Here is a 27,353-nt window from a genome sequence, read left to right on the forward strand (position 1 = left end):
TCAGGAAGACTTTCAAAACAGTCGTGCCGAACGTAAACAATGTGGTCAAAATAATGAAATATTATGTGACGAAAAGCGTTTACATTACTAAAAATAACTTGAGATGGATGGTAACATTATTACTGATGAACAGATAAAAATAAACAATATATGTTAATGGTGAATGTTTTATTACACCTTTCTTATGTATACGATCTATGTTTCGCTCAGGAGATTAGTTTCCAAATTCGCAGCTTTTAACCCTTAATCAATACAACTAGCTTTTCGGGCAATTGTCAGAGAGCTAGTTGATTTAATCAGAACATTTGACCCCGCTATTCATCAAAATTGCACTATTAACATAAATAAATAAATCACTTCAAATGGTGACTGTGACCAAATCAGAGGACGATAAGACCATCCAGTGAGTGCATCAATACGGCAAACTAAACTAGTCATTTCCTGTCACGAACTCGGCATTCATGAGGAATGCATTTCGTAGTTTGTCCTGGAAGCTTATCTGGAGAAGGACACTCCAATCACGTATCACTTTTGTACAGCGATCAAGCACCATAAAACTGAACTATGGCTGTCACATTGAAATTCAACTAAGCAAATGCAACCCATAGAAACAAAAAGCCGATGCCCAAATATAGCTTTATCGTCTCGCTACTGTAAGTTGATCTTTTTCTTTCCAGTTGAATGAGATTCTTGCGCTCCTGCTTGTGTGAGAAAACACCCTTCCAAGGTTGTCACACTGATGAAGAAAGATAACAAATACAAAAACTGTCCTTGATGATTTTCCAGAGCTGTCTATGCTTAACTCACATAAAGTAGTAGTAACTGTCACACTGAAGAGAATTGTAGCCTTTTAATACTCGTTAGCAATATTTTTTTCCTTTTAGTTCACTGACTTCATAATAATAATAACGCTCCAATATGCCTATAGGTATACTACCACTACACCACTACCAGTGGTAGTAGTGTTGTACAGAGTTTTACTAAACAAATAAATAGTTAGCTTTCTTGATAGATACAACTGTGATTTGATGTATACTTTCTTTTTTGCATATGTTATGCATCGTAAATGTGTAAAGTACTGGAGGAGAGCGATGCGATATGACGACCCGCCGCCAAGTTCACGCGAGATTCAACGAGACTATAAGTTAAGGGAACATGGCGACGTCTAATTTGCTAAAGGTAGGACCCCGCTCCAATTCAATTAATTTCCACTCAATGGCCACCGAAGTGCGTGTCACTCATAAGGTGTTGCGTCGCCGTTAAAGTCACATGCCAACGAAGGACCCCCAACACCGGAGCACCGCGGTGCTGTCAGCTTTGACGCCGCGGGAAGCATTTAAGTTGGCTAGCATTAGCTCTCTATGCCTGAGATTTAGCTTGGCTAGATGGCTACAGCATTAGCTACCTAAATGTGGGGGAATAGGGCAACACAGGGCGGCGTGGAGACTGTGTCCAGGGCCGGTAGAGGGGGACACATGTCCACAGAACCGGGTGTGGACGTGTGTTTGTCCGCGCAACCCACGCAGAAGAGTAACTATTAGCGGCGGACGCGCACAGCCAGGATATCATCTGTCAAGTCAGGGACACAGGAATCTGCAGCTGACTCAAGCCCCACTAAAGCCCACGCTAAAGGCTGCCAAAAGGCTACTGCCGTGATATTTTCTGCACGCTGAGCCGTCATTAACCCCCCTGCCGGCAAACAGGCACCTTTGACTCTGCTTTTTGTTTGTCATTCATATCGGTTGTGACAGGAGCACTCTGCTGTTTTTAAGGACTTACTGCAAAAACACCAGTCAAAGATCCTCTAAATGATAGGTGGATGTTTTTTAAATACATGCTGCAAAAACGCTAGTCAATGATCCTCTATTTGACGCTAATGCTCTGCTGTTTTTAAGGACCTACTGTCAAAAATCCTCCATATGACAGAAGCGCTCTGCTATTTCTAAGAAGATACTACAAAAAAGCTAATCAAAGATCCTCTAAGTGACAGGACTGTTCTACTGTTTGTAAGGGCCTACTGCCAAAATGTTAGTCAATGATCATCTGACTACAGTATATGACAGGAACATTCTGCTATTCTTAAAGGAAAACTGCACTTTTGGGGGGGATTTTGCCCATCATCCACAATCCTTATGTAAGACAGGAACATGTGTCTTTCACCTCCAAAAAGGTTTTATGGTTTTATATACATGCTGTGACCATGTAGCAACAGGCACATTCATGATAACATATCATACTTAGTATTTTGCCGTATTTTGTTCCTTTTAAGCATTACCCAAACTTCCTCCCTGGGCTCATTGATTTCACATAGCAACATAGAAATGAACACCTACTGTACACTTTTTGATAGTGGTCTGAGGCACTGTGAGCTGCGGTCGAGTGTGTGGTGAAGCTAGTCGCTAGCCGGATAGTAGCTAGCCAGTGTGATGGTATAATAACGTTAATAATCGTAATAACAATGTTGCTGTATCTTGGTTAATATGCATGTCACATTATGTGTAAGTGGAACATTGTTGGCGCTTTTTGGAATTTTTTCAGAAGGCTTTATTGGCGCAATAAGTGTTTCCGATTACGTGCAGTAATGATCTGTGCCTTTTTATCAGTTTTTATATCCTTAGAACGCACAGAAAAGGGAGACATATGTGTTCATGTCTCATAAGTGCTGTGGATGATGGGCAAAATTCCAAAAATACTAGTCAAAAATTGATTATATGACAGGAACGCTGTCCTTTTTAAGGACATACCGTCAAACTTAAAGTCTAAGATCCCCTATATGACAGGAGTGCTCTGCTGTTTTTAAAGACCTACTGGAAAAAAGCTAGTGAAAGATCCTCTAAATGTCAAGAATGTTCAACCTTTTAAGGGCCTACTGCCAAAACCTTAGTCAAAGATCTTCTGTTTGACAAATGCTGTACTGATTTTAAAGACAGATTGCACTGCGCACGCAATGTACTATGTACAGTACAATATAGTGTACATGCTCCTTATCATTGTTCCGGCACCATCCATTGTTAAGTGAGGTTGTTGTGGCAATTTTGGAATTTTGGGACCAGAAAATCTGAGCATCTGTGGGAGATTATGTGCACATAAGCGTGATTTAACGCTTGTCATAGTAGTTCTTTGATGACAGTGGAATAGTCAAGACAGTGCATGATATGCCGCTTTAAAACTGAAAAGTATGTTACAGTATAATGAATATACAGCAGGTCTCTAACAGTGTGGTTGTCACACAGTTGACGTGGGATCATTTCTGACTCAATGTCCCACTGGTAGGCAATTGTTCTTGGATGTATTCCTCCAAGCATAGCTTGCAGTTTCCTTGTGACCCCCAAACAGATGAAATAAACGGATGTCTGTTGGATTCCTTTTTACACATCCCACATGTTTGTAGCTTGTCTTTTATGGTACATATTATCACTAATTTATCTCTGTGTTCCAGAACAAAGGCTCCCTTCAGTTTGAGGACAAATGGGACCTGATGCGTCCGATCGTGCTAAAGCTCTTACGGCAAGAGTCCGTCACCAAACAGCAGTGGTTTGACCTTTTCTCGTAAGTTTGTCGTGGGGGGAAAAAAGGCGTTGCCGGACAAAAACTTCAACTGCTCAACGTCATGCTTTTCTTCCCCACAGAGACGTCCATGCAGTGTGCCTGTGGGATGACAAAGGCCCTGCCAAGATCCACCAGGCCCTTAAAGAGGACATCCTAGACTTCATCAAACAAGCACAAGCTGTAAGACGAGTCCTAAAGTCATTTATTAATGTCTTTTCCTCTGCGTGGTACCACATTGACTGCACTGCACACCCCCTCATTGAAGCTGGTTGTCATAGCGATACAGCACGGAGCTGCTGTGACTAGGATATTGAAAGGGGAGAACAATCCAAAAAGTACAAGTTGAGCCGAAGGATGAATTAGTACAGTTAAATGGCATGATTTGGAGTGGCCTTTTATTGTGGCCAGCCTAAGGCACACCTGTGCAATAATCATGCTGTCTAATCATCATATTGCTCCTACACCTGTGGGGTGGCTGGATTATGAATTATGCATGCTCACTAAAACAGATTTAGACAGATTTATTAACAATATTTTGAGAGATAGGCTTTTTGTGTACATAGAAAAAGTTTAACATCTTTGAGTTCTGCTCATAAACGATGGGAGCAAAAACAAAAGTGTTGGGTTTCTGTTTTTGTTGAGTATAACATGAGCAGATATCTGTACACTGCATGCTAAGATAAGCACAGAGGAAGAAGAGGGAGGGCGTTGTTTTGTTGGCAAGTTAGCAATAAAAGGAGCTGGCTAAGACTAGCATATAAAGACAAACTTGTATTTGTAGATGAAATCCAACATTGCAATATTGGTGTGAGGCTTGACTGTATCCAAGTACTTCCTGCTGATTGGTTGCCGATGCTTGTGGCGTCCTTATAATCCTTGTCGTCATTGTAAGGCACAGCAAACTTGATCATGAGTGGTGACTACTCACACATTTTACGTTTGAATAAACGTGAGAGACATATTATAGGGTTTAGAGCAGGGGTCTCAAACTCAATTTCACTGGGGGCCAGTGGAGGTAGAGTCTGGGTGAGGCTGGGCCGCATCAAGTATTGGGAGTAGGGCTGGGAAACTCAGGGTACCTCACGATACGATACAATTCACAATACATCCATGTGATAACACCACTGTTAGTTCAGTGTTGGTGTTTACTTGCCCCTGTAAGTATGTAAGTAACACTGAGCTTGCCCAGATGTTGCGGGCTGCAGTTACACTACTCTTTGATGTCCAGTTGCGGGCTGCAAGATATGATTTGGTGGGCCGCAAATGGCCCGCGGGCGGCGAGTTTGAGACCCTGGTTTAGAGTATCTAAAACAAGGCCTTTTTAGTACTTTTTATGGGCACTTCCATTATTTACGGCATTTTGTCATTCTCCAAGGTGACTCCCACGAGTAGTGGAGATCTTCTCTACTGTTTGATGAGCATGTCATACTTTGTGAGAGTATGTTCATATCAGATTGTGCGATTGTCTCTAGTGTCTCCAATGTTAATGCCATTTAAATTATTTTTTTATTATTATTATTATTTTTTTTTTTTTTGCATCTTGTCACAAAGCGGGTGTTGAGTCACCAGGATGACACGGCGCTGCTTAAAGCCTACATCGTAGAATGGAGGAAGTTCTTCACGCAGTGCGACATCCTGCCAAAGCCTTTCTGCCAGCTGGAGATCACGCTGATGGGCAAGCAGGGCAGCAACAAGAAGTCCAACGTGGAGGACAGCATCGTCCGCAAGGTGAGGCCGAAGAGACCTCTTTGATTGACATGGCGGCATATATGAACGACAAACTGTACCTCTACCGTCTTTGACCTGTAGCTGATGCTGGACACGTGGAACGAGTCCATCTTCTCCAACATTAAGAACAGATTACAAGACAGTGCAATGAAGCTGGTCCATGCCGAGCGGCTGGGGGAAGCCTTCGATTCGCAACTGGTCATAGGAGTGCGGGAGTCCTACGGTGAGCAATGCGCACTGACCACATTCATCTCATGTCAGTGTTTTCATATGATGTGAATGGCTTTTGCATGTTAAACGACTCCAGGAATGGTTTGCTGAACAAAATGTCTGTCAGTCCATTCTGGGATACATCTCGCCCTCCATTTTGTTCATATTTTAAAAATTGGGTAATCGATTAATAATCGATTAATCGTTGCAGCTCTATTCAAGTGTAAAAATAGGTTAACCACTGTTGAAGGTACTGTGTACAACTAGCTTTTTTGAAACTACATTTTCGAAAGCACAAACTACTGTAGTAAGAACTCCACTGCCGGCTAGCATATGTTACAAAAAGTAACATATGCTTGGACAAAAAAGTCTGTAATTTTCACTATTATGAATTAAACTGAATAACAATTGTCGTAAATTTTTGCTCGACACAAATGAAATAACTAACTTCATGGCTGTCACACCGCTGCCTGGTATTCACGTATATGTCTGTGGTGCATACACACATACAAAATCAGTCTCAGAGAGGCCACCAAACACGCGTTTAGCATTTTTTTCCACATAAGTGTAAAAAGAAACTAAACACTGTCTTCCTTCTGACATTCTTCTTCTGTTGAAGTTTCTCTTTCTTGTGGAGTTGAAAAAAAGCTAAAGAAAAAGCAAAGAAACACTCTAACCATTGGCCCAAGTGTAATTTTCTGTCAGAGTTTGTTACAAACTTGTTAAAGACACCTAATAATACGTATACAGGAGGGGTGTCTTGATACAACTTTTCCACGTCCGATTGTGATATCGCAGCCTGAATATCATCTGAGACCGATATCTATCCGATATATACATACTTGTTGTGTAGCGTGGAATGTAAGAAAAGTTTTGCTCAAGTGATATTACTCAGAGAAGGACAGTAGGTGTGGGAAAAATGCATCCATTTACTTCTTGATGCATCTGGTGTTTAGTTTTATCGACAATAGGCATAATGTAGCGAGGTTCGACATGCACAATGAAGCGTAAACTCGACATTACTCACCAATGACAGGGGCCGGCTCTTTTCTCTTACAGCCAATAACTTTTTGCCGTCCTGTGGAAGTTTGTCACGCTTTGCAAATGTGTCAAACAATGGTCGATGTTTCAGGAGGCCATGTTGTTGCGAAAATCCATCAAATGCGCAATAAGACTTCTTCGGTTCTGTGCCACCACGGGAAACTTGTGCATGACAAGCCTTGCACGGTATCATCTTTTTTGGACATTGACGAAAAAAACAATCGCACGGCTGACATCACTTCTACTCCTTGCTAAACACGCTGGCACACGCTGTTGTTGTGATCACGTGGGCTCTGGCGCGGAGTCTAGAATGGACTGAGATTTTAGCTTCAGCCGATATAATCTTATATTGTTTTTTTTTTGTCTGATATCGAACCACTATCCAATATCAATATTGGATCAGGACACCCCGAGTACACAGTATATCAAAATTGTATTATTGTCATTTGCGGCTGCAGTGAACTTGTGCTCCAATCCTGACGACAAGCTGCAGATCTACAGAGACAACTTTGAAAAGGCCTACATGGACTCGACCGAGCGCTTCTACAGAACGCAGGCGCCCGCCTATCTCCAACAGAATGGCGTCCAAAACTACATGAAATATGTGAGTGCCCCTCCTGGGTGTCACACAGACTGCAGTCTTTAATAAACCTCTGTATAAATAAATACACATTGTCAACCTTTCACCAGGCTGATTCCAAGCTGAGGGAAGAGGAGAAACGTGCACTGCGATACCTGGAGACGAGGCGCGACTGCAACTCTGTACAAGCAGTGAGTAGTCCCAATACTTTGTGCATGTGCATTGAAACACACAAACCTCTCTTCCGGCTTCCCAGTTGATGGAGTGTTGCGTCAACGCATTGGTGACGTCCTTCAAGGAGACCATCTTAGCTGAGTGTCCAGGCATGATCAAAAGGAATGAAACCGAGAGTGAGTACTGAAATGTTGCAGGAATGAGCCATGGCCAAAATGTCATGGGCAGCACATGTAGAAACTTGTCTTGCCTTACCAACCAGTGTGTTTTTGCCTCTCAAGTTGTTTTTTTTTTTTTTTATTTTTGTCTAGAGTTGCATCTGATGTTCTCGCTGATGGACAAAGTGCCTAGCGGCATCGAGCCCATGCTGAAGGACCTGGAGGAGCACATCATGAGTGCCGGCCTGGCTGACATGGTGGCGTCTGCCGAGACGATCACCTCCGTGAGTGCGCTTTCTATTCCAATTATTTGGCTCTGATAACATTATAGGTGTGTTTTCCTCTTGTCAAGACTTGTCCTTTCTCTCTTTGTTGCAGGACTCTGAGAAATATGTGGAGCAGCTGCTCACGTTGTTCAACCGCTTCAGTCGGTTGGTGAAGGAAGCCTTTCAAGACGACCCGCGTTTTCTCACCGCGAGAGACAAAGTGAGTTCAGTTCTGAATAATGCCCCTCACTGGCAAATGCAAGTAACATTGGTTGAACAGATTCCTCATCGGCATGTCATTGTAAGACTGGAGGAGACATGGCTACAAAAAAATGCCGATGTTGGCTTAGCCTGCACGCTGCAGTGTTATGCTCCACAGTCTCCACTTTACTGCAGTACTCCAGTTTCTTGCTGCCCTCCATCTCTTCTTGGATAAAATTTGTCAACTTTGTTTCCCATCTTTGCAGGCATACAAAGCAGTCGTCAACGATGCCACTATATTTAAATTAGAACTTCCCATGAAACAGAAAGGGTAAGCGTATAACTGTGGTATCATTTTATTTTGTTTTATTTTTTTTAATAACAAACACAGACTATTACGTGACTGGTCTCACCTTCCTCTCCCGTGCTGTGTTCAGTGTGGGCTTAAAAACTCAACCCGAGTCCAAGTGTCCGGAGCTGCTGGCCAACTACTGCGACATGCTGCTGAGGAAAACCCCGCTGAGCAAGAAGCTCACATCGGAGGAGATTGAGGCCAAGCTCAAAGAAGTGGTGTGTGTGTTGTTGTTTTTTTAAGCTTTGTCTTTCCGACCTTTGGGCCTGGTGTGAGGAAAAAATTGTACCAAACTGGTTTGTCAACACTGAGCACTATTATAAAGATGACCAACAACTTTAAGTACACTTATATAATCTTATAATAATCTAATCAAACACAAGAGCTGTATCGAAATTGTAACATAATGCCTGGAAGTGGAAAGGAAGACGTTTGACCACATAGACCACATTAGGCCTGGCCGATTTTTTAAAAAGTTTCAAAGGTTTAAGACCATCGCTCAAAAAATAACAAAAAAACTCTCCAAACCAGAACAAAAAATGTTCCCAGTAGGACTCAGTAATGAGAAGCTCCACCGTTCTTGTTAATCACTTCAAAAATTGGTTTGGCTTCACGAAGGGCAACTGTCTGGAACTGATGGCCATTTTTATAAACTTTCCTTGCCATCCATCCCCAAATGTTCTCTATGGGATTTAAATGAGGGGAACATGCAAGATAGTCAAAAAGAGTGATTTTATTCTCCCTGAAGAAGTCCTTTGTCAGGTGTACATTGTGAACTGCAGCGTTGTCCTGTTGAAAAACCCAGCTGTTACCACACAGATGAGGCCCCTCAGTCATGAGGGATGCCCGCTGCAACATCTGCACGTAAGCAACCGCCGTTTGACGGCCCTGCACCACCTGAAGCTCCAGTGTTCTATTGAATTAAAAAGCACCCCAGATCATGATGGATGCTCCTCCACTGTGCTGGGTAGAAAACATCTCAGGTGGGATCTCCTTGTCATGCCAGTAACGTTGGAAGCCATCTGGACCATCAAGGTTACTCCTCCTCAAAGAAGAAAACTTTTCCACCTTTCAATGTCCAATGTTTGATGCTCCCTGGCAAAGTCCAAACGGGCAGATTTGTGGCGTTGAAGGAGACAACGTCTTTGAATTTGTTTTTTAAACCCTGTTGCCACAGATGCTGTCGGATGGGTTACTGCACCCAACCTCAGCAGCAATGGCACGCTGCGAGAGGCCTTGCTTATGCAGCTTGACAATCCAACCACGTTCAAAAAGAGAAAGCTTCTTAGCTTTAGCCATCAGGGGGGCATGACAGTGTGAATGCCTGACAGAAAATGAAAATTTTGAGATTTTGGCTTTTATAACCTTCCAAATGTTTTTTGTCTCGCTTCCCTTTCTTGTTTTTGCATATTGTAGCTCTACTTAAAACCTCATTAAGATGCAAATGTGCAAAATGCAAATTCTAGCAATTTTTCAACTGCTCTTAAGATTTTGATCAGGAGTGTATGATTATCCCTGAAATAACCGACACGGCAGTTTTACGTTGATTAGAATCGGTTTTGGTTATTTTTCAATGAATCGCCTAGCCTTATAGTATATTGTACAATACGACACACCAGCAACAGAAATAATGTTGTAATAGTACAGTAAGGAGCAGGCTGCTCAGCCTAGTGTTGATGATGTCATTGTAAACAACAGTATGGCAAGTACATGCCTGTTTGACACTGACAACTGAGTAGCAACTTTTTAAAGCTCATGCAGAAATAAATAAAGCTGCTGAATGCTGACCACTCATGATACTTCAAATGCTACTGCCAACCTGTGGCGTTAATTTAAAACAACTACATCAGAAGAGGTTGCGTACAGCCACAACTGTTAGTTATTTTGACCCGACGGTAATTACATACCCCGGCGGTTATTATTAATAGAGGCGTTAATTGGAGCATTTACTGTATATGACTGAAAAGAGAATGAATTCTGTCATGTATATTTTCCAAATATTCCTTTCCAGCTGTTGGTACTTAAGTATGTCCAGAACAAAGATGTGTTCATGCGCTACCACAAAGCCCACCTGACCCGCCGCCTCATCCTCGACATCTCGGCAGACAGCGAGATCGAGGAGAACATGGTGGAGTGGCTCAGGGTAAGAAAAAATTGAATTCTTCATAATGTTACCCATTTAAAAGGCTTATTTCTGTGTTTTCATTGATCCAAAAAGGAAGTAGGAATGCCAGCTGACTACGTCAACAAGTTGGCCAGGATGTTCCAGGACATTAAAGTGTCCGAGGACCTCAATCAGTCTTTCAAAGAAATGCATAAACACAACAAGTTGGCTTTACCAGGTACACAAAGGAGTTGTGATGACTTTCTAACTAAATATCTCTGATGAGTTAAACTTTCTCCATTCCCCAGCGGACTCTGTCAACATCAAGATCCTGAACGCTGGAGCATGGTCGAGGAGCAGCGAGAAGGTGTTCGTTTCACTGCCCACCGAGCTGGAAGATTTGATCCCGGAGGTGGAGGACTTTTACAAGAAAAACCACAGTGGACGCAAGCTTCACTGGCATCACCTCATGTCTAATGGCATTGTGAGCTCAACCGCCGTCAGCACTGAATAACATACACAGACATGCACGCAACAATTAGGTACACTACCGCAATCTAATGGGATCCAAATATTACAACCAGCTCTCAGTGCGATGCAGTAGGCAACCTTGAACTAGTCCCTATTAACGCCACAAGATAGCAGTAGCTGCATTTGAAGTATCATGATATCAGTATGCCTCTGCTTGCCCTTTATTTAAAGTGTTGCTACTCAGCTGTCTGTGTGAAACTCAGCCAAGTTACACTTGCTGTACTGTTGTTAACAGTGAATTCTTTAGTGGTATCTTCGCACAATGGTGGAGATACATCCGGAGCGAGCGTCGTAGCCATCTTGTGTGCATTTACGCATGTGTTCCACAGCGGATGAAGACACGAGGGTTGTATGGACAGCCGATAGCGTGTATTAGTAAAGCCAAGCGATTTGTGAGGTCTGATTTTTTTTTTTTTTTTTTTTTTTTTTGAGGAGGCGAACACATATTGTTTTGAGAAGCCAAACTCTTTACTTAAGTAACCCCAATAACTAACCGGAACTACGTTTCTCATCACCGATATCAGATCAGAACTGGACTCGCAGGACTAACTGGGGGGTAAGTCACTGTTGATGCACTACACTGCTGACAGGGATGTCATGCGACTTCATGTCAAAAAATACGAACCAATCCCTTTAATGCTAGCTGAGCATTTTGCTCCTTACCGCTGTTATAACATTGGTCTTTTTCTGCTGTGTTGTGCAATATACAGTGGAACCTCAGTTAGGTACACCCCAGTTCGTGTGTTTTTCTGTTGACGTAGAAAATGTACGCCAAAATTTTGCCTCGATTTGCATACATTTTCTGGTTAGCATACAATATGGTGAGCATCTTGGTCGTGCTGATAATACACTGTGTGAGTGCAACTGTGTTCGTAATGTATTTTTATCGCAAAGCTTCCGTGTTAGAAGCTTGCTAATACGAGGAAACAGTAACCGGAAGTCAGCTCCGTCGCTGACTATGATGTCAGTTGACTGTAGTTTTTTCGCTAACAGTTACATCACAATCTCAAAAATGGTAATATGTTAAATATTTTACGATTAGTTTTACATGCATAAAACAATTGCCGTCTTGATCAAAATGCTGGCACTTGCAACTTTCTTTGGCTCCATTTTGGGTTATTTTGCAGTTGTGATCAAAAGAAAACCAGAGACTTGAGGTGAGAAACACACTGAATTCAAGAAATAACTCAAGCCACATTGGGTCTTTGACAACAATCACGTTTTCATTGAAGGTATACAGTAAGTAACCTGAAATGTTTATTTATCCCTTTTATTCGTCATTCATATGCATTTAGAATTGTGTAGAACTATAATTATGAAACTATAAAAACCTGTTTTGTGTTTACATTTTTGGCTTTCTGGAATGGATTACTGCAGTTTCCGGACTATAGAATGCACTGGTATATAGGCCACACCCCCAAAATTTAAAGAGAAGAAAAGATTTGTGCATATATAGGCCACATCACGGTCTGTAAGCCGCAGGTGTCCACGTGGTAACATAGGATATTAGGTAGACAGAAAGATGTTACACAAAAGGATTTTTAAAAACTTAAAATTAAATAAATGCTGTTTTCCAAACAGTGCTGACCAGGGCATGTAACCCGGCTAGTTAAACAGTAGCCCACCAGAAAAGTTGCTGTTGTTGCCATCTTCATCTTACTCCTTTTGCTCTAAAACCACTAAAGTCGTCTTCTTCGGCCCTACTCTTCCCTCACCAACATCCTATCAGTCTCTCGCTCTTTCGTTGTTGCACCCAATGCCACCCCTGCCCCAAAGTAAATCAGCCTAGGCTCGTGTGCTGTCCTCCCCACCACGCAGCAGTCCAGCCACCCGAAACGCGCCAGCGACAGTGGACCTCCCGACACCGCTCCTTGCTGCCAAGATCCACCGGCAAACCTGAGCAACAGCTGCTAGATCGATCGCCTCAAAGCCACATCACATGCATCTCTTCACACGTTCTCCATGATGAGGGCACACGTACAAAGTGCAAAATGACTGCCCCGAAGCACACAAGATTTCGCGAGACCAGAACGCGACCACACGTTAGTTGCATCTGTATAAGCCGCATGTTTCAAAACATGAGGAAAAAAAGTAGAGGCTTACACACTGGACATTACAGTAATTGGATTTATAGGATCATTTATTGGATCATTTATTGGATAATGTAATTGGATACATTGTGGTTGTTACGAGCATGCATTTCTTGAAACTGTAACCAGTAAGTGGAACAGCTACACTGTAATAGTGCTTTAATATACCTTTCTTTTGAATAACAATGCAGAAAAATCCAGATGATTTTGTGTCGTTTCTATGGAAGGACAGCTTTTTTGGAGCAACTCTTCTGTTAGACTTTATTACATTGTAACGTATGACAGCATGTGCCTTACTTTAGCTGCTCAGAAAAAGATTCAACTAAACCAACTATTTGTTTTGTTCTCCCTCACAGATCACCTTCAAGAACGAGGTGGGTCAGTACGACCTGGAGGTGACCACTTTCCAGTTGGCCGTGCTCTTTGCTTGGAACCAAAGGCCCCGGGAGAGGATCAGCTTCGAAAACCTCAAGCTTGCCACGGAGCTGCCAGATGCCGAGCTCAGACGGACTCTCTGGGTAAAAAGGACAATTACATTTTTTTGCAAAATAATATCTTTATTTTTATTGTGATTCTTGTTGTTCTTTCAGTCTCTGGTGGCGTTTCCCAAACTCAAGAGGCAGGTGTTGTCATACGACCCGGTGGTGTCATCACCCAAAGACTTCGCCGAGGGAACGCTATTCTACGTCAATCAAGAGTTTTCCCTCATGTAAGTAAGGGTGTATGTAAGGTGGTCCCAGGGATTAAGCCTTTCGTACCGAGCTGGATCCTCCCTTTCATGGTCCGCGGTTGCCTGCGCTTACACCGAGCATCCGTGCTTCGCCAGTTTGTTTGTCCTATCACTTTCCATCCTGCTCTATAACTACAATTTCCTTGACTTTGAGGGTTGTTTTCTCTAGTTTTTTTTTCATTCTTTCTTATTGTTTGTATTGTGCAAGAAGGTGACTGCCATCAATTACTGGCGAGAGCAGTGATTGAGCATGCTGTAGGTTTGACTTTAGGATGATTTGATTTTTTTTTTTATTTTATGTTATAAAATGTATGTTTTATGTTATAAAATGTGCCTGCTGCCATTAAGAAGTTGCGACGAGTGATCACATTAATTACAGTCCTGGAAAAAATTATTAGACCACCCTTGTTCCTTCAGTTTCTTGTTCATTTTAATGCCTGATACAACTAAAGGTACCTTTGTTTGGACAAATATAACAATGACAACAAAAATCGCTCATCAGAGTTTAATATTGTAATTTTTTTGGCAGTACAATGCTATAGCTATTTATGTAAGAACTTAAGTGATCAACTTAAGGTATCAAGAAAACCATGGAAGTCGCTAGATATCAGCTGTTAAACTCTTATGAGCTATATTTGTTATAATCATTATATCTGCCCAAACAAATGTACATTTAGTTGTACCAGGCATTAAAATGGATCAATAAACTGAAGAAACAAGGGTGGCCTCATCATTTTTTTCATGACTGTAAATTACATCTTTATTGTGCACACAAATGTAGCCATGGGTGAGCATGCCTGCTGTAGGTTTGACTTTTGGACGATTTTGATTCTTTGTATGGTATTCCCATTATGAAATATGTCGGTTATCATGAAGAAGGCGAGATCGCATTCCTGTCATTCTATGACTCGGCTACACAGTCATGCCGTGCCATGGCCTCTTGTAATTGTGCTAAAGAAAGGGAGGGGCCCGTGCCAGTGTGCAGATCAGTGTGCTCACATGAGCCAAATGTGCTGGACTTTCCGTGTTAAGTGGGCCCAGACTTGGTACGATCCCCCCCCCCCCCCCCCCCCCCAAAAGGACATACTCTGGACTTTGTGATTTTTTTTTTTTGGTTTTGTTTTGTTTTCAGAAAAAATTCAAAGGTTCAGAAGAGAGGGAAGATCAACCTGATTGGTCGGCTGCAGCTCACCACGGAGCGAATGCGAGAGGAGGAGAATGAGGGCATTGTCCAGCTCAGGATACTAAGAACACAGGTAGGAAGAGGAGCTCTCAACACGTCCCACCACCTAGCAAGAACCCCTCCCCCTCACTGGGCACAACTGGTGTTGCCTTCATTCTCCAAATACAACCGCCCCTCACTACATCGTGGTTCGAACTTCGCTGCCGCACTCTTGGCATTTTTCGAAACTTAATGAATTCATAAATGATTGCTGTTTCGTGGTTGACTTTGCCTATTAGTTTTATTAGTCATAAAATATAAATATTTTTTTCCCAAATTAAGCATTGTCAAGCATAAAAATAGCTATTTGAATTAAAATACAAATAACTACTATTCAACTTTTGAATGTAGTACTCTACATTGGTCACTAGGTGTCAGTATTTGTTCGGTGATACAAGCGCTAGCCTTGATCACTGGAACAACGGGTTTTTATTGCAGGTTTAACTTATCTCACAACAGTCACAATAGCAATAATAATCATCATCATCATAACACGGCTACTGTTGCTGCCATAGCCTACAACATGCTAAAACTCAACTCTGAAACCCCGACTCTGTCCGCCATCCATTCTGCACCCCTAAAAGGTAAACTGTCTTAAATGTCTTATTTTTTCTGATTATATACTATATTGGTTAATACGACTGTAAAAAGTATTTAGTGAATTGTAAACAAGTTTTCTACAAAAATATTACGTTAAAAATTGAAGGAATCCTACTTTGCGGACATTCACTTATCACAATTGCCTCTTACTGTACTACGACTTCTTGTTTTTACAGTTAAGCTAGGGGCATACAGGCCACCCCAAAATGTGCAGTGTTACTGTGATTGGGGGGCTGTTGATGCTTGTGGCGTCCTTATAATCCTTGTCATCATTGTAAGGCACAGCCAATTTCTGCATAATCTTTTGTTGTCATTCATTTATGGTGATTACGTTTACATTTTACAATTTAATAAGATTGAGAGGTATATTATAGGGTTTAGAATATCAAAAATAGGCATTACAGTAATCCCTCACTACATTGCAGTTTGAACATAGTGCCCTTTTGTGGTTGAATACGGCCTGTCAATCGTAAAAAAAAAAAAATAATAATAATAAATAAAAGAAATATTTTGTGAATGTAGTGTTCTACATTGGCCACTAGGTGTTGGTGTTCGATGAGACAAGGACCAGACATCGCCTCCAGAAAAGTAATTTATTGCAAGTTTAAATTATCTCACAACAGTCACAATACTAATAACATAATAATCAGAATAACACGGGCTGCTGATGGAAGATCGTTCACAGGTTTTCTATGCCATATCTGCGAAAGTATTCCATTTATCAATATTGAATCCTACTTTGCGGAAATTAGATCCTGAAACCAATTTACTGTGATAAACGAGGGACGATGATTATGGCTTTTTATGGATGCGTCCATTATTCGTGGTAACGTAACCTCTGCGAATAGCAGGGATCTATTGCACACTTTTTTAAATGAACTTCTTTACGCTGCTCAAAAATAATTCCATTGATCATTCCTATGTTGTTATATTCTCAATGCATTCCATTTTGTAATGAATAAAGATTTTCAACTGGAATATTTAATCGGTTGACATATAGGATGTGTTCTCTTGTAGTTTTTGACCTACTTTTGGCCCACCCTGTACATATAGAAATTGATGATTTTGGTCACAATAATCTTTATATGGAGTATAGACTTTTTTATTTTTAAATTGTTAGCCACCGGAAGAAAGATTTGTCAATTTACAAGGTATGTAGGTTCAATAATTCTTTATCACCCATTTTCCATATGTCTCTACCGAAAGTCAGAAGGAAATGTGCATAAAATACCTATTTTTGGTTATGTCGACAACCGCTTATGTCAGCGTGAGTCAGCCAATTTGAGGGGCGTCGACTTAACCGGGTTCCACTGTCTTATAACATTAACTTTTTTCTTTTTGATCTTTTTGTTTTGACAATGTACCGCTGGCCACTAAAAAAAAAGCTGCGGGCCTCTAATGTCCCCCGGGCCATACTTTGGACACCTCTGGTATAAACTGTCACTCGCACTGATTCCACACATTTTTTTTTCCCGCCCCCCACCTTCAGGAGGCCATAATTCAGATCATGAAGATGAGGAAGCGCATCAACAATGCCCAGCTGCAGACAGAGCTGGTGGAGATCTTAAAGAACATGTTTTTACCACAGAAGAAGATGATCAAGGAGCAGATCGAGTGGCTGATCGATCACAAGTACATCAAGCGGGACGAGACCGATATAAACACCTTCATCTACATGGCATAGCACAGTGGCGGGTGTGACGGTTTGGACCTTTTGGTTTTTGGGTTTCAATCAGGCCTGATGGACACTAGAATACTTCCAGGCCCCCCCCATCCCCTTTTCCTCTATTTAAAAATAAATCCTGTGCAGGGAGGCATGAATTAAAGACTTGAGACCTATTTAAAAACACTTCCTGCCTTAAAGTTGTATGAAGAGAAAAAAAAAAAGAGTCTGCACCTAATGGTTGTAACTGTTTTTATTTGGGACTTGAGATGAGGCTGTAATTCATGTTTCTAATTTTGTTTTTTCCGGATGCTACAGTGTGCCGGCTAGTCTCTCCCGCCCGATGCTTGTGGAGTTCTACCAACTGGCTTGAGGATCCCGGAAAACGATTTCTTCTTTTTTTTTTTTTTTTTTTTTTTTATAAACAGTCCGGCCGAGGCCTCTGTGCTTTAAATCCAGTTTCTTGGCAGGGCCGCCCCCCGCCCCTGTTGTTTGTATTATTGTTGTGAGAGTAAGTCATCACCTAATCACGACTTTTGAGAGTGCATACAGTGCCACATCACAGGTTTTTCCCGGACTCAATCTCCATTTGTGGAGTAAAACGTAGGATTGGTGTCCCCAGGGACAGCAGGGGGGCGGTGGTGGTGGTGTCGGGAGTCTTAACTGGGAGCTCACTTGCATTTGCAAAAAAAAAACAAATCTTCTGCAGGAAGTCTCGGGAAGAGAGGCAGAGGTCAGTATTAAGCGTGGTAAAAGCATACAGTTCAGATGCGTGTCGGAGGGGTGTACTGTGAGATGTGTATAATGAAATAAAAACAGCACCTTATCATGAAACTACATGCAGACATGCATTTTTGCTTTCAAAGTAGTTAGCCGGGGCTGCACGGTGGTCTAGTGGTTAGCATGTTGGCCAACACAGTAACAGCCTGGAGACCTGGGTTCGATTCTCCCTTGGGCATCTGTATGTGGAGTTTGCATGTTCTCCGGGTACTCCGGCTTCCTCCCACATTCCCAAAAACATGCAGGTGAGGTTAATTGGCGACTCTAAATTGTCCATAGGTATGAATGTGAGTGTGAGTGGTTGTTTGTCTATATGTGCCCTGCGATTGGCTGGCAACCAGTCGCCCGAAGTCAGCTGGGATAGGCTCCAGCATGCCTTAATGAGGATGAAGCGGTATAGAAAATGGATGGATAGTAGTTAGCCGGCATGACGTGCTGCCCTCAATGGACTCAAGAGGGCACTGTTGACTGACCAGTAGGTGGTATCAGAGCAAAGCTTTCAAGAAATAGTGTTTTTTGCGGTTTAACCTGAAATTGCCCATTTATCACATTGCCATGTAATGTGTAGTTATATCACAGATGACATGTAAGTTTATCTAAGCTGTGTTTAATTGAAGTTTGTCTTCTATTACAGGCTGCATCGCGACCTGCTGGCTTTAATTAGACTGCTGTTTTTCTTAATTACAGCATATTGTATTGTGCATCATTTTATTTGCGACAACGGGGAAAGGAAATTACAACGGGCCTCTCTGCCGTGCGCACGCGCAGTATTTAGCGCTTCTCTGTCGATAGAACGCTGGTAAGACTTCCTGCTTTCAAAATAATGTCAGTACGATTTGAGTGACTATTGTTCATTGTGGGCTTATATGGGTAACATAATAGTGATTAAATGATAAGACACGTTTGATTTATTTATGGGTTAACTAAACTAGTGAACTTGCTAATGGCGATCTTGAGTCGAGCAAACTAGCTGCATGTTCATGTCAGGCCAGCTGCGGCTACACTTTATAAAGGCATTACTTCTTTAAACTCTATATGTTAACTTAATTGATTGAAATAACATTGTTTATATTATAAACCCTACAACGTCTGATCATGTGTAATTTATTTTGAAAAGTAGGAGAGCTTCCCGTGTTGTGGCGGAGTAACACATGGTAGCTTGACACTGGCTTCAGCGGAGGAGGAGAGAGGCGCTCCGGCGGAGGACCAGGGAGGAGAGAGCGTGGTGTTGAGGAACCCCGGCAGCCCCCTCCCCTCCCGGCCCTGGAGAGCGAGGGTTGGACCCGGCTGGACCCCCACCCCGGCCCCCGGAGGAGGACCCGAGAGAGAACCACGTTGCCACGGGAGAGGCCTCAGTTCAGGTAATCGACTCCCTGGTTCTTGCCCGGAGCGCAGGTGCTCTCGAGCAGGGATGCAGTGGGGATGGAGAGGCGGTCGGTGGGCGAGTTGCACGAAGCGGATCGTTAAATCTCTGAACATCCGAGATGCTGTTACTTCATTAGTGTTTAATTTAGATCGCTCGGCTTACTGAGCATGGAGGGGGGAAGATGTGGGGGGGGGATCAAAATACGAAGTCATTACCCTGCGCAAAAAAACAGCGGCAGATATACAATGAATACCGCATTTCTTGATGGTGCTGCTGTTATTTGTGTGCATTTAATTCTAATCTAGACGCCTGCTTCATATTAATGATGGAACACTCCTATTTGACCGTGCATTCACATTATATAAATACAAATACACAACATGGATAGTGTGGAATCCATATATGGCTATAACAGTGCCATAGCTACAGCTATATGTTCTATCTAGAACAGTGTTATTTATAATAACGCCAAAAAAAAACATCCAGTAATGATGTCATGTTCTTTCATGTAATGTATTGGCTTCCAACAGGGGGCTGGAAATGTTATTAATAAGGCTCAGACTTTTTCCTTTTTCAATGCACTGCTGCTGCCTCGGTCTGATCCTTTACAGCCATCTTCTTCTGTGCGGGCTAAGTAATGAATGAGCTATTTCAAGAAGTGTATTGTTGTGCAAAGCACAGAGAGAATAAAGACACGCATGTCGGCGCTTGCAGTCTTAACACCTCCAGCATTTAGCTTGTTTTGCGTTCCAAGATGTAGCAGGGAGCATCAGGGCCACAGTGTGAGGAAAAATATTAGTACTACAAGCTAAAGTTAGCAAAAAGTTAGAATGTTACAGGAACTACTGAAAACTGTAGTGCAGTGCAATCTTTCAATAAGAAATCATGTAAATCCAATTAATTTGTTTCAGAAAGGCAAAAATGTTAACACAGAACAGATTTTATAGTTTTACATTTCGTGTTTCGAAATGCATATAAATACATATAAATGATGACTGAAAGGGATAAACGAACATTTAAGGTTACTCTTACCTTCATTGCAGACGTGATTGTTGCCAAAGACACGATGTGACATCGAGATCAACACAGACAGCAACTTCCTCTCTTGCCATGAGTTATTTCTTGTATTCCGTTGTTTCTTTCCTCAAGTCTCTGCTTTTCTTTTGATCACGGCTGCAAAATAAGCCAATATGGAGCCAAAGAAAGTGGCAACTCTGCATTGATTCAGCACATAGACTCTTCATAGAAGAACGGCATTGTCTTTCAGTAAAATTCTTCATTCTAGCGGTGTTGCAGAAATTTAAGGGAGCGCAGAGCTTTAGCAAGGCCAGTTTGCGGTCATCCTATCTGACCTATAGCTGTACATCATCCTGCCTGGGTACACTTCTGCCTAGGGATGAGCTCTTAGATTGTGCAACCATAAAATACCTTTGCATTCGGTCACAACTGGCTTCTCGTCCACCAGAAATTCAAAGTGAAATACCTCACGGTCAAAACAGAGGACTGATATATTTTTAATTGCTGTTTATGTAGCTCATTTGAGCCTGTGAACTTCTATTTATGTGACACCAACATAACCTTAGCACGAAACCAGAACATATCTTTAGAGCCAGACTCAAGGAGAATGTAAGGCTGAAACAACTGTGGCCTTAGAAAGGACGCCACAATTAGAAAGATGTTCTGATGTTGAGACAAATTGAGTGATTCACCAATTGCTTCTAGTCTGCCAGAAATACATTGGAACCTCGGTTTTCGCTATTAGACCCTTCCAAGGGGTTTGTCTAAAACCGAGTCGTACAAAAACCACCAATTTTTCCTATAACAAACAATATAAATCTAATCGAACCATTCCACACACCCAAAATTATTAACTCAAAACACATTTTATAGAGAATAATCATAGTTTTAAGTGCACAAAAACTAGAAAATGACTCAGAGAGCGCAGACTTCCGCCAAGCGCCATAATTCCCCTCATATTGTGATTTACACCATAAATATTAGTCGTACATTTATTGTATCTACATATTTGGATTCCTTGACCATGAACACTTACCATTAGCAGTTGGATTCATAATGATATCAACATTAGTGCAGTAGTTATTCACAAAAATAGCATTTTCCATAATGGCGGTTTTCTTCTGGCTCTAGCTCCCTAGGTTTTGAATATACAACCAGTCCGCTGGCACACTCCAGATTCCACAGTGTCTTGGCTACATATAACGGTGTTTGCTGCATGTTTATAGCTTCAATTGTTGTCTTCCTATGGTGAAAATTCCAAAGGTCCTCCATTTTTTCATATTTTGGATCATGGTATCCAGAATTATTTCATTATCTGGATCAGTCTTTGATATTTTGCAGAACCTGTTGGAAACTTGTCCTGTCTGTTTTTTTCCAAGAGCTGTGACCTTTAAAAAGAGTCCTTTAAAAAGAATTCCTGGAGCCAGACGGTGATCTGGATCACCCCCAAAATTTAATCAGTTCTTCCATATCCCATTTTCGACAATTCCTGAAAATGTCATTCAAATCCATTCAGAACTTTTCAAGTTATTTTGAACACAAACAAACAGACAAACTAGAAAAGCAGTCGGAGATTGCAGACCTCTGCCAGGCACCTTAGTTTCTCCCCGCATTGTCACTTACTCCATAAATATTCATCCTACATTTATTTAATTTGTATATTTAGATTGCTGTTTTAAGCATGCTGACAATGCTTAACCCTAGCATAATAGTGGTAAGTGTTTATATAAATGTCTAGCTTTAAAAATGGCTAGGAATGCTACCATGCTAATGTTACCATGCTAGCAATGCTAACATGCTAACGTTAGCATGCTAATACATAACATAATAGTGCTAAGTGTTTATATATACTCCTGATCAAAATCTTAAGACCAGTTGAAAAATTGCTAGAATTTGCATTTTGCACATTTGGATCTTAATGAGGTTTTAAGTAGAGCTACAATATGCAAAAACAAGAAGGGGAAGTGAGACAAAAAGCATTTTGAAAAAGTAATTTATTGAACACAACAATTAAACTGAAATAGGCTGTTGTCAGCTGATCAAAAGTTTAAGACCAACTGGTCTTAAAGATTTTGATCAGGAGTGTATATGTTTATTCTGCACATCATCATGTGTTTCAACACACCATTTGGACAAAATACTAGCATGTAAAAAATGGAACTGCCTTAATAATCAATCAAGCAAAACAAAAATAGGTTTTGATAGCTTATTAACCACTTGACAGGCATCGACACAGTGCTGACGCCTTCTGACTTTTCTGTCTTTTTGTGCAATGGCCAAAATTATCATATATCTGTACTGTTGAGTTTTTTTTTTTTGCGTGTGTCCCAACTTTATTGTAAGTGCACCATGGTAGGGGCTGCATGACGTCACTGATGTACCCCTGTGGTTTATGGCCCAAAGCTAGCGGACTCTACGTATGATAACAAAGCACATAAACTCTACCTACTTAACATATCGCAACGTGCTGACAGATCATAAACACACTATGGCTACGTTCACACTGTAGTGTATGATGCCCAATTCGGATTTTTTATTAAAATTTGATTTTTTTGTGGTCGTTCACATTACCAAAAAAAATGCGACTTGTTAATGTGAAAGCAAAGCGTCTGGGAAGTGACGTCCATGCGCAAAAGTACAACGTCACACGCATTTTTGTGTGTTTATGGAAGTAAAGATTGCTGTGGTGTGTGCTGTCCTTAAAGCAAGTTCAAGGATTTTGTGCAACGGGAGTCAATATTTTCTTCACCAAATTCCACATAGGAGATTAAGAAGAAAGAGGGCAAGAATTTTGGCTATGGCAGTTCGTGTAGAACTTGCTGCGACGTCTGTTCCGAGGAGCGTGTGGGTGGCAAGAGCCGCTTCACTGACACTTTTTAAAAATAATTTTCGACTGACCAAAGAAGAACTTTTGCCTACATCGGCGAGTACCATTATCCAAGTCTCGCACAGCAAATCAGGCCTTTCAATGACGTATAGATCGGATATATGCGACCTGACTGTTCAGACTGCATCAGATTGCATACATATTGGATTTATATCTACATATGAACGAGGCCTGAGCCGCATTTTTAAAAATCTGAATTGTGCAATTCACACTGACGTGAGAAAATCAGATCAGGTCACATATGAGCAAAAAAATCTGAATTGACCTGCAGTGTGAACGTAGCCAAAGAGATATCCGCACTGTCACTTAATGTAAACACGGCAAATCATGATGCTAAATGACGTGTTCATTTAAACACATGGGGAATAGCAACAGGTCTGAAGTGCTAAATTTCCCTCCAGATCCATGTTTCAACACTACACTTGCTGTCTGCTCAAAAATCCCTGCATGTTCTCCAGTCACGTAACAGTGAAGCACGCATAAACTAATGAATTGACATTAACACATCAAAGCTCATTTTAGCCTGAAGTTGGCACTAAGTTTTCTCCAGGACTTACATGGAAAGCTTTTTAGGCTTACTATGAAATTCATCAGAAGACGATTGCAGAGTAACATTGTATTTATACTGTTTTATTGATATGTTGACACAACTTGTTGTAGCTTACCTTGGAAAGAGTATCAGTGTGATGAGCCTTCAGGTGTTGCTTCAGATTGCAGCCACATTCACTGCCGTCCCTCTGCACAATGCATTCACTTTATCTCTCCGATGGATTTTACAGGATTTAGAGTATATTCACAAAGCAGTGCGTTGTTTCCCACTAAAAGGGCTCTCGATGCTCACGCCACCGGCGTGTTGAGCAGGGAGTGCGCTGCATGCTGAGCTAGGATGCATTGCTACGTTTTAGTTTTTTGACTGAAAGATGACGCACTCAAAAGGCTGAAATGCCATGCGTTTTAAACATCTGGTAGACCACCCACTAACATTTTTGTCCAGTCTCGTCTCGTCGATGAAAACTCACTTACTGTACGACTCGTCACATTTTATTCATCAAATAGCCATGCTTAGCTCGTCATTTCGTCATGAAAAAAGGCTTTGTCGATGAAATAATTTTATCGTCATTGACGCAAACAACGTAGCTATCGGGGTGTTATTTCATGTCTAGAAATGTCTAAAAAGGTCGGATATAGATTTTTGATGCTTTAACTATGAAAATATAGACTACTTTGCGGAAATTGACTTATCACGGTCGGGTCTGGAAGCAATTAACCACGATAAACAAGGTATTACTGTACTGAGAGAGAGAGCTGCAAAAATTAATCGATGAATCAATAATTCATCGATGGATCGCTAATTGATCAATTATCCAATTTATCTGCAACTATTTTGGTATTTGATTAATCGTTTTCAGATGTCAAAATGTAAATATCTTCTGATTTTAGCCTCTCAAATGTGAATATTTAAATAATTTCCGTAGTCATCTATGAAAGCAGACCTATTATCTTTTGTGTTTTAGCAAAGAAAGATATTCACACACATCAGCTTTGATTCACATTTTTGCCTCTTTTCTGATTTGTTGTGGACCAAACCACTAACTGTGTTTTGCTTCGTATTGATTCGGTCGGTCTAGGCCTAATCCATTTACTTGATGAATCAAAACAACACACTTCAGATTAATTGGCCAAGAAAATAATCGTTAGTTGCAGCTCTCGGTTTCTGCTACATGTAATTGATCGTGGAGGTGCTCCACTACAAAATAAAAGTCGCAAGGCCTTAAAAATTTTTTTTTTTTTTTTTTTTTTTAACTTGACAACAATTTTAAGTCATCTATTGTATGAATCGATATATATGCTGTATGGATACATACTTGTATATAGCTTATTATTTACGCACATAGTGACCACAATTAGTTTGAAAATGATTTAAAAGATCATAAAAATGTTTCACTGCCCTTTATTTTTATAAGCATTCACTGGAATCGCCTGTCTGTCTTGCTGGCAATTGCGCATGTGACCAGATACGCCACACGTCTTGTGTTGACTTTAGACTGTTACACCCACGGTGTAAGAAGGAGAGGTTCCGCAGGTCCTTCATACCGACCGCTGTCAGGCTCTATAACACCTGCACCACCTGAACCATGTTGTACTTGTAGTCAATATGCATTTCTTTACACTGTACTCTTTACTTGCGTATCTTGCTTGCTGCTGTAACAAGTAAATTTCCCCGCTGTGGGATAAATAAAGTACAAATACAATGCAATACAACAACCGCCCGTAAGATGTGTCACATTGTCACATGCTAAGCCTATCTATGCCAGCGTGTGTGATCGCTCACGTTTCAATCTCCTTCCACTTTCTGGTATCTTTGTTTACATGCCTGGCTGGCTATTATGTTCATGGGATACGTCAGTCATCGATCATCATCACAACTTACTTTTTTAAAGTGTCACTTCACAATCTTGCTGTCTTGTTGTCATTATAATACTTATGGCTTGTCTTCAAAACCTAGTTGTGTGTTGAAGTTGTGCACCTGAAACACGTAGTGTGTACAGCTTTGGACTGGGGTCTCCAACAGGTAGCTTGTATGCTAGCAGTAGCTCACCAGCTGATGTTGAGTAGTTCATCAAAGAATGTTTGCTTCACCTCTTGGTGTTTTACATGACACCTGTATTTAATGACAAATGAGCCTGAAAAATGAGTGGAGATGTTCTGCTAGTTGTTGAAAAAAGTTAAATAAGTTAATATAAGTCATAAAGAAATTGGTATTTGTCATTAAAAAATAAATAAATAAAGATGCAGCAACGGCATGACAGCGGCGGCAGTCTGCCCTCCCATGGAGCCCACCACCACAGCTTCAAAAAATCCTAGAGGAAACCCTGAATGTATACACACATAAATATACACAGTGGAACCTTGTTTTTTGTCATTAAGTCGTTCCAAAAGTTTCATCAAAGACCAAAACATATGAAAACTTAGGCCATTTTTCTCATAGGAAATAATGTAAATCAAACTAATTCGTTCCAGACATCCAAAAATATGAACGAAAATACATTTTATCCAGAATAATTATAGCTTTTCATGCAGAAAACAATGTGAAATTATTACAAATGAGGAATGGATTGAACTTATTGTTGTTGCGGACTTCCCTTACTTCCTGGTGAGACTGAATTCAGTAGTGTTTTTCATCTTCAGCAACGCGTAGAGAGCTTTGTTTGAGCATTTGGTTTCACAGAACGGTATCGTACAGGGCAATCGATACGTCTCACAGTTGTCAGGCACAACCATGCATTTCTAATTCTAATTTGTAATAGGAAAAGTATAACCACAATGAAAAAGATAAGAGCAAAATTTCTGTACTGCAACAGCAATCGAGATGGAGGAAAACACGGCTGAATAAAACTGAAGAACAGGTCAGATGTTGCTGATGTTGTGGCTGGTCTTTATAAATAGACCAGATGGGTGTTTATGTGTAAGGTTTAGCTGCTTGTCTTGGTGCGGTGTTTTTTTTTGTTTTTGTTTTTTGTTTTTGCAGAGAGGCAGTGTCGTATGTCAGGGCCAAGCCCACAGTTGGCTGGCAGCGAGGAGATGATGCTGCGGAAGGGAGATCACGATGGTGGGAGGATGGGATAGCTTGGGATAGCCCTCCTCCCTGGTGTACTCCGAGGTGGGGATGGGTGGGGGGGGTTGACCCTCCTTTATTTTCTCCTGCTCTCTCTGTGGGACAGTGGTGCATTACTGCTCCCGCTTCACTTCTGCAGGTTTAATCAGTCTGTCAGCAGAAGCATACTCAATCAGGCACCGTATACCCCCGCCCCCACCCCCAGAGCCCACCCCTCCTCTAACAGCAGAGCGCACTCGTCCCTGATCTCTGACCATCCAGAATGCGCTGCTGCTGCCTGCTGTGCACAGTCGTGATTTTGTATCCCAGGTTGGTTCTAATCACGCTTCCCAGCGGGGAAAATTGCTGTTACATCGCTGTCTTTGGTGGGGGGAGATATTTGTCACAACTCCATCCCGCTAAAAAGCCTCAGTTGTGATTGTAAATCTTTTTCACTGCAGCTGCATCTTCTACAGCAACTTCTGTAGCTTTAATTACCAATTTGATAT

At 41.4% G+C, this 27,353-nt stretch overlaps 2 protein-coding genes across 5 annotated transcripts in view; both read left to right on the top strand.

Moving 5' to 3' along the window:
- The first annotated feature begins 1,133 nt into the window (after positions 1–1,133).
- Positions 1,134–18,033, top strand: cul5b (cullin 5b). The gene is made up of 19 exons (XM_054756052.1): positions 1,134–1,179; positions 3,440–3,549; positions 3,630–3,729; positions 5,101–5,277; positions 5,359–5,500; positions 6,987–7,132; positions 7,219–7,299; positions 7,365–7,458; positions 7,594–7,724; positions 7,819–7,926; positions 8,174–8,238; positions 8,345–8,477; positions 10,271–10,402; positions 10,478–10,601; positions 10,672–10,847; positions 13,341–13,502; positions 13,575–13,693; positions 14,847–14,970; positions 17,026–18,033. The coding sequence occupies exons 1-19, from the start codon at positions 1,156–1,158 to the stop codon at positions 17,218–17,220; spliced, it is 2,343 nt and encodes a 780-aa protein (XP_054612027.1). The 5' UTR covers positions 1,134–1,155; the 3' UTR covers positions 17,221–18,033.
- Positions 18,034–19,133: 1,100 nt separating this feature from the next.
- capn5b (calpain 5b) overlaps positions 19,134–27,353 on the top strand; it is a 61,115-nt gene continuing 52,895 nt past the window's right edge. For all 4 annotated transcript variants that reach the window (XM_054754135.1, XM_054754132.1, XM_054754133.1 and 1 more), the window contains exon 1: positions 19,134–19,340. The gene's annotated coding sequence lies outside the window, so the exon portion shown is untranslated. The remainder of the gene's footprint in view (positions 19,341–27,353) is intronic.

This window comes from Dunckerocampus dactyliophorus, chromosome 16 (assembly GCF_027744805.1).
Source record: "Dunckerocampus dactyliophorus isolate RoL2022-P2 chromosome 16, RoL_Ddac_1.1, whole genome shotgun sequence".
NCBI classification, from domain to species: domain Eukaryota; kingdom Metazoa; phylum Chordata; class Actinopteri; order Syngnathiformes; family Syngnathidae; genus Dunckerocampus; species Dunckerocampus dactyliophorus.